The 8,130-nt window shown below is 37.6% G+C and overlaps 1 protein-coding gene and 1 long non-coding RNA gene across 3 annotated transcripts in view; both read left to right on the top strand.

The window, feature by feature from the left end:
- Nucleotides 1–2,079: 2,079 nt before the first annotated feature.
- On the top strand, nt 2,080–3,313 carry LOC136711412 (uncharacterized). Its single transcript, XR_010804724.1, has 2 exons — nt 2,080–2,213; nt 2,781–3,313. It is a non-coding gene; the product is annotated as an uncharacterized LOC136711412 (long non-coding RNA).
- A 3,813-nt stretch (nt 3,314–7,126) lies between these two features.
- Nucleotides 7,127–8,130, top strand: part of hibch (3-hydroxyisobutyryl-CoA hydrolase) — a 31,305-nt gene continuing 30,301 nt past the window's right edge. Inside the window, exon 1 of one of the 2 annotated variants that reach the window (XM_066687670.1) lies at nt 7,127–7,283. In XM_066687670.1, coding sequence (XP_066543767.1) covers nt 7,252–7,283 — 32 coding nt within the window. In that variant the 5' untranslated portion in view covers nt 7,127–7,251. The remainder of the gene's footprint in view (nt 7,284–8,130) is intronic. The other variant, XM_066687671.1, reaches the window with a different exon arrangement.

Genomic DNA, 8,130 nt, shown 5'->3' with positions numbered 1-8,130 from the left:
TCTGGATCATATTATCATAAATATAAATACACAGACCTCTTATATAAAGGTTCATCCTGTTGTGTTCGGATGTCAGTTACAGCACAGAGTGAAGATTGACAGGTACAATCCTCTTTCTTTTATATATATGTACCTGAGAGATTATGGCCTGTCTTTGACTAACAGAATTGGGCATATTTGAGTACTGTTTTGAAGCCCAAATCAACAAAATCCACTTCACCGAGCCAGTGAAGAGAGCAGCTAGAGGTGGTAACTTAACACTTTACTTGGCAATTGGCCAGAACAGTTTTCAATTTCAAGTTGAATTTCCAACCATATTTATTTGCACCAATGTAAACCGGTCAAAAGTTTTAGAACACCTAAATGTTTTTATTTTATTTTATTTACGCAGTATAATGTCTCATTGTACTCTGAAATTAAAGCATAGAACAACTAAAGAATTGGAGATTTTATTTAACAAAATGTAACACCTTATGATGACAAACCTCTCTGGTTAAAAGGACACCAAATCCATGTGCTTCTTTTAATCCTATGTGTGCTCTTCACTGTTGTGTTGTTTGCCAAGTGTTTGGTATCCCATGAAAGCTGAGAGTCTCAGCTTTCTAATGATGTGAAGTATTCGTTTGTTTTGTATAACAACCCCTGCAATTCTGAAATAGGGTTGGGGGGATATTTGGTCTCAGTAGGAATACAAAATCTCAGAAAATATTGACAATTATGACATATTCTGGAACCAGACCGTCTACTGATCAAAACAAGACCATCCATAATTTGGTAGAAGCAACACACACTTCTACCACTTCTACATTGAGAGGTCAAAATGTTAAGATGGAAACTCTGTTGACAGTGTACTAATACACAATGATTTTACATAATTGATTCTGAATTTCTCTGTGTTTGATAGAACATCAAATGATGTGTACTGGATTAATCATTAGGTTGCTGTGAACAAAATAAGCCTATTTGCAAAGAAATCCAATCGAACTGAGTGATCCGTGACAGTCTGAACTAGATCCCCTCCCTGGAGCATATTGTACGTTTACCCCCCAGGCTCTGAATGTAGAGCCCTATGAAATCCGTTTTATTTTTTCCCAAATTCCGTTTTTTACCCGCCTAAATCGCCCTCAGAGGGGATTTATTAGATTTTTTTAAAATCAGTTTCAGCCAAATAATGGAAAATTCTGCAATTTTCCATGTTTTACAGTTGATTCAATTTTTATTACCAAATTCCGCGATTCTGTCTGCGTTTTCTGCATCGCAGAAATCATAGGGCTCTATGAATGACGGCAGGTGACACAGAAACTGTAAATCGGATGTGTTTGAGAATGAAACGCACTGCTAGCCAATAGAATAAGCTTTCAAGTGATGTGTGCATTGTAGGAATACAGTGTAACACTGCGCCTAACACTGCCAAATAATGCAAAAAGATTTTGAAGTAACACAGTATACAATGCTGAAATGTACATTATTTTTCAGTTTTTAGAAACCTAAACTTTTTTTTAAACCTCTGTCAGTTTATCGCTTACCTTTGTACCATTTCAGGTCATTCACCGGACTTGAACTGCTTAAATTTAAAAAAAACTGGAAATTGTTCTAGTAGTGTATCAAAAACTAAAATGTCTCATTACATTATTCCAGGGGGAGCAAAAGTGTTACGTTTGTTTGATTTTGTTTTTGTATTCATTTTGTGCATGAAGTTGGATTTCTGACAATTAAATTACCTTTTTTCCCACCCCACCTTTTAGGTAAAACATTTCAAAATGTGGGGCCAACATTCAGGTAATAGTTTCTATCAGCACTCTATCAGCACAACATTTGTTAGTTATTCGAATTCTGCAACCCTTACAAATGTTAACTGGTTGAAGAAGGGCAGCCAGTGTAGTTTTATCCTTTGTTGATAATAACTTCTTGACATTATATACCATAAGAAAATACATTTCACAGCATCCATTGTATTTAGTCAATAATCTTTCCCATTATCTTTTCACTTTGGGCTGTAGGAAACAACAATCTTTCTGGCTTCCCCCAGAACCCTCAGGGCTATTCCACAGGGCCGGGGCAACCATACCCCCCTGGCCCAGGTGGATACCCACAGCCTTATCCCCCTGGCCCTGGAGGATACCCCCAGCCTCTTCCCCCTGGCCCAGGTGCATACCCCCAGCCTTATAACCTTGGCCCAGGAGGATACCCCCAGCCTTATGCCCTTGGCCCAGGTGGATATCCCCAGCTGTGTCCCACTCAGCCTTGTTATGATCAGGATCAAAAGCATGGTCACAAGCATGGGCTTGGGCATTTGCTTGGGCAAGTGCTTGGGCTTGGGCATGGGCATAAGCACGAGCATAGTCATGGACACGGCCTAGGTCACATGATACATGAACACCACGGTATCGGGCATCACTTGCACCATGGGCACCATGGGCATCACGGGCACCACAGGCACCACAGGCATCACGGGCACCATGGAGGGGTAACAATCTCATCTACACTATCAGCAATTAAGCAATTAGGACACTTTTTAATAACATGAAATACATATTTTCAGACTAATGTTTACAATTGATGAGTTCCACCTCAAATATGCAACTCTGAGGAGTATGATTGTTACTTTGTGTTTTGTGAATTGGGAGAACAGCAGCAACCTTCTTCTAATATGGCATTTGCCATTTTACATGTGCTGCTTCAATACAAATGCTCAGAAGGCTCATAAATACACATAAATATTCATAGAGGGGAAAAAAAGAGATACAAAATATATTTAATGTTTTTCTTCCTTTGTCCAGTACTCAAGCTCCAGCGACTCTGACTAGAAGGCCGTGTTCTGCAGATGCCTGAATGAGGTGTGCTCCTGAAGAACAGGACAAGCCAGCTACTTAGCTTTGGGTTTTTCAGGTTTTTGGGGTTTTGGTTTTGAGGAAGGAAATTAATATATAATATATAATATATAATATATTTTTTTGTTTTTCTTCAAAACAGGTTGTTGAATCCTGAAACAAAAAGTCACTGTCACATCTATATTTCCTGCACTCTATATTTATTTTAAATACCTTTCCATCATTACAAATAAATGAAATGTATGAATATTGTGATAGAAATATGAAAGCTGCTTTGATTTTTCTTGCACCATATGAGTGCTTTCCAAAAGCTTTTTCTTCCATTGATGCTGCAGTCATATACTGTATGCTTCTTTATTTTGGTAATAATGTAGCAGAATGTCTTTTTTCATGTATTCAGTATTTTTCTATCTCTCTTTTAACTCTGATGAAGGAAAGTGTAAATGGTATTTGTAACAATAAAGAAAAACCTTTGTATTTCACCTTGGGGGTTGTATTGTGGGGTTTTGTCTTGTTCCTTAAAGCTGAAATAAATCAGTGGGGTGACAGTTTAAAATTCACAGCTGGGAAAGAAAACCAAGAGACCTAGCATTATTTCAGTATTTCAGTAAACTTTTGTTTACTGTATTATTTATTTCAGATACTACACTGTGCAGAATACAATCTTGTGTAATAGTGTCCAGTGTAATATGGACTCTTTTTGGGTGGCATGGTGGCACAGTGGTTAGTGCTGCTGCCTCACAGCTCCAGGGGGTCTGGGTTTGAGTCTTAGCTCAGGGTGTCTATCTGTGTGGAGTTTGCATGATCTGCCCGTGTCTGTGTGGGTTTCCTCCAGGTACTCTGGTTTCCTCCCACTATCCAAAGACATGCAGGTTAGGTTGATTGGCTATGCTTTATGCTATGCCGTATTGAAGGTCCTGGTCTTCCAGGACGGGAAGATACTGTGGTTTTGCCTTTTTGTTGGAACTGGCAAATGATCCGATTGACCATAGATAGTGGGATGTCTGTGTTTCTAGACACTTCATGCTGACTCCTGCCTGCCTTCCACTGTCCAACAATGCGTCCACGCTGGAACTCCGTTAACTCTGTGGCTCCTGCTGTCCGTGGCATCTCTTTACTTTATAAATCAATTGTGTTGTATAGTCCCTGACATCTCAAACCTGTCAAAAAGGGCAGAAGTTAATTATCACATACTTCATATAAGGACTAAGGGTCACATTTTGCTCTATGAAACTTGTCAATGAGACCAATGCTTGTGTTTGAACATCAGAATTAGAAATTAATGGTCTTTCCACATTTTACTTTATTTATATCAATCTCGAATGGGGAACATAATGATACACTTGCTTTAGGGAATGTACTCCTTGAAATAAGTAGGGGTATTTAGGAAAAAATATTTTAAAACATATATACTATTCTCTAAAACAATGTTCTCTAGATGTTTAAGTCTGTATGCTAGGTATTTATTAGATACATAACATTATTTTAACATGATATGGAGCTCACACCATCCTAAGGCATATGTTCATTCCCTAAAATCAATTTTAAAAAGCAGGCTTATAACATGCTATAATAGTCCATGCGCAGTGAAGAAATAGATCCTTTCCAGTAACAAACGGATACCCTGCATGGCAGGCATAGCAGTAACCTCAACTATCTATACTTACCTCATTATGTTAACATTATGTTAACATGGGTCACATGAGAATTAAGTTTTTCATGTTTGGTGTGACCCAATGTACTTGCAACCAATGAGTTCAGCAACACAATTGCTAGCCAACAAACAATTTATGAAGAAGATTACAGGTCATACTTATTGTATACATTTCACATCCAAAGTTTACACAGTAGGTGTAGGCAGTCCTACCTGGACGGCCCTTGGGTATGTTGCAGGGGTTTTGGTTTGAAAAGTGTGTTTACTTGTGTAATTATTTTCATTCACATTTTTAACACTCATGAAGTTGAATTACTGTGACTGAACTTACACATCACTATTCTTTTGCTTCATTGCAGACCTGCGGTTATTACCAATGGCATGTGGGGCCAAGTCCATGTAGACCACGGGAAAGAGTTTTATTTAAACCTGTTAAAAAAACTCTCAGGCCACAGACACAACCAGTTTAGGCTGCCCTACCTCCAAACTCCATCCACAAAGGTAAGCTCTTCCTATACTTTATGGGGAAATTACCTTGAATTAATTAAAATTGATTAGATGTTTTGATAGCTAGCCGTTTTAATTACAATTCAGGCAAGGGTATACCAAATCAGTTGGCTCAGGATGGATTCATGAAAACAAAATCTCTGAAGACCTGCTACCAGTTTCATCACTTGCTGCAGACATGTACCAACAAACAGTAGGATCCTCTTTAACCAGGTTGTCAACTTTTGGCACTGATCCTTTTCATTCAGTGGAGGACAAGGCTGTTTGTAAATTACTTTCTGAACTTGATGGCCCTGTTTCAGACCACTGTAAATCATCATTATGAACCTTAAAAAAACATACTGAAACATCTCATAAATATAATTCAACAGCATGTCTAGGTACAGACACCTTGCATAAAGCTTGTCTTGTGTAACTTTCAATGCCCAGAATAGACACAACTGTAGGCCGCAGAACAGATGTGATGATAAATTACATTAGATAATTGTTATGCAGCAGATGACCTTAACCAAAGCAACTTACAAGCAGATGGATTACGAAGACAGGATCAACCCCAGTCAAAATCGGTCATGCGTGAACAGATGTTGTAATTAGGCTGTGGTCTAATTGTTTAATTTTCACAACTTTTTTTAAAAGCTTTTAGGATATATACAGATGTACTTATTTTAATATTGCTATCACTTTCCACAAGGAGGATTGCATTGCACTCTAGATACAGGTCCCTGAGGTGATCAGTATTGGTAAAACTGAAAATGAAACAATTATTTATCAGCAAAAAGGCTTGTTTTTGCATTTTTTATATGAACAAAATCATCTTAACAAAATGGCCTTTACCATTTATTTATTTTTCAACAGGGGCAAACAATATTTTCATGTCAGTGTGTTCTAGTTATTACTAAACCTTAGATCCCTCTTGTCCATATCACAAAATAGACTATAGTGACAAAGGGTGCACACCCATTTTTTTCCATTGTTTACTGCACACTGTGGTTGTATACAATACAACAATTTGTTTGGTGCTAATATTCTGATAAGGTTATTGTGACTCTGTACTGTAAATATCCCTTACAAAATCTGGGTTGTATTATGCATTAAACAGGCCTCTTACCTGAGACATTTCACATTCTGACATCACAAGTGCAGTTTTGGCATTTGCAAGTTCACACAGCAGGTTTATTGATGAAGTGACGGATTGGAAACCTTGATTTCTTTAATATTCTCATCCTGCAGCATCTTCATTCCTGCCACTGAAGTACAGTAATATGCAGAAAAAAAAGTCACAAGACTCATATTAAAGAGTTCTGTTGATCAGGAATATTGCTTACACAGGAATATTGCACTTAACCCAAAGTAACTTAGTGAATAAACCATTACCTTATTCCATACAAACCATACTCCATATAATTCCCCAATACAAACCCTTCCTTAATAACTGCAATTTAATTTATGCCATACTTTATCTTCTACTAGCTCAGTCTTATTAGGATTGTAGTATACAGTATTACTATTGATGCCTGGCTGATTGATTGTAATCAGGTATTTTGTGACGTGAATGTATTTAGTAAAGTTTTAACAAAAACGTTTTATTGTTTAATTATTATTTGTATTCATTTCACTGAGGAGGATGGTCCTTATATTATTGTGTACAATTACAACTAAACTAGAATTAAAGGTGCAAAGACATTGTCTTAGTATTTAAAATAGCCCACAGTGCTGTATTTACACACTCAAGTATCTTCTGTTCATGGACAATTATTAAGAGAGTTTTTTCCCCTCGTTTCTGTTTATTCCCCTGCTAAAAACTAGACAGTGCATTATTTTGATATGTGCATTCTTGTGTCACATTGCCATCTACTGTGAAATATCCATCCACAGCTGCAGAGGAATACCTGGTCGCGTTCTTGTAGCGCAGATTTCCGCAGTCCTGCGCAGATCTGCACAATTCGACCGATCCCATTGGCGGAACTGCGCAGGTGCGTGTGGAACTGCGAAAAACTGCGTCCCTTATTCATCAGTTGCGTGACCTCACGCTCAGTGCATGGCGCTTTTCAGCCAGTAGATGGCAGTCTTAGAAAAGCCTCGTCCATGAAAAAGATGTATTTATTATTTTAAAGTCGTTGGTCCACCGTGACGTCGGAACACACCCCCTTGACGCTTGTGTGTCAGAGTGATGGTAAACGTGCAGTAGATCTGACCAAATCTAACCCAAAACTAAAGGATAATAAGGTTTTAGGATTAGTAGCCAAGTGTGACGTCGCAATGTCAGTCACCATACTGAATTCCAGCTTCAGGTAGGTTTTAAACAAGTAAATTACTTGGATAAATAGTGCAGTTTATGTGTATGCATTTTTAAAGGACGTACTCTTTGACACCGGGGTTGCTGTTTTCTACCTGACTTGCACACATTCTGCAAAGTTGTTTATTCCTGAACAGAAATTAACAAAGCACCACCAACAAACAGCAAGCACACCATTTAATTGCGATCTTTGCATGAGAGAACCAAAACAGACTTAACCTACATACTATTTTAAAACCTGCATCAATATTGAATTCTTATAATTAATCAAGTAAGTGATTTTAAATGAACAGATAGGTCTTTTATAAGAATTGTCTTTTCGTGATTAATTTCAAGACAACTCTTACATTAATAAAACATACAGAATTACATTTTGCTGTTGCATACCTTCAACTCCCAGACCCACAAATTAATACAAGTAAATGCACTCCTTTGGCCTGTTTTCTGCAGTTGTTTCCTCATCAGTGATTAAACGTTTATATCCTCCTTAGATTTATGGTTATTTATATCTTTGAGTTGAATACAATTCACTGTGTGTAGAAGCTGAAGATGCCTATCCCAATTACAAGCCCAACTGGAGCTAAATTTCATATCCAGAGTTTTTTTTTGTCAGTACATAATTTGGAAATTTACAACAACATAATGGAAGTATTATTTTCAGCCCATTCTACCTTCAAATGGTTTTCAAAGGTTGCCCCATCATGTTACTGTTCCTATGTTTTTTTTCATAACATAGCATTAAGAAACCACTGATAAACAAATGCAATAAGATGTGACATCATCAGCAATGTCCCTTTTTTTATCTTGTCTCTCACATGGAGTAGAGTTATTGGGAAGCTGCA

Source organism: Amia ocellicauda, chromosome 16 (genome assembly GCF_036373705.1).
Source record: "Amia ocellicauda isolate fAmiCal2 chromosome 16, fAmiCal2.hap1, whole genome shotgun sequence".
In the NCBI taxonomy this organism is placed as follows: Eukaryota; Metazoa; Chordata; class Actinopteri; order Amiiformes; family Amiidae; genus Amia; species Amia ocellicauda.
The sequence above is the reverse complement of the archived record's forward strand: the minus strand, read 5'-3'. Positions and strand labels throughout refer to the sequence as shown.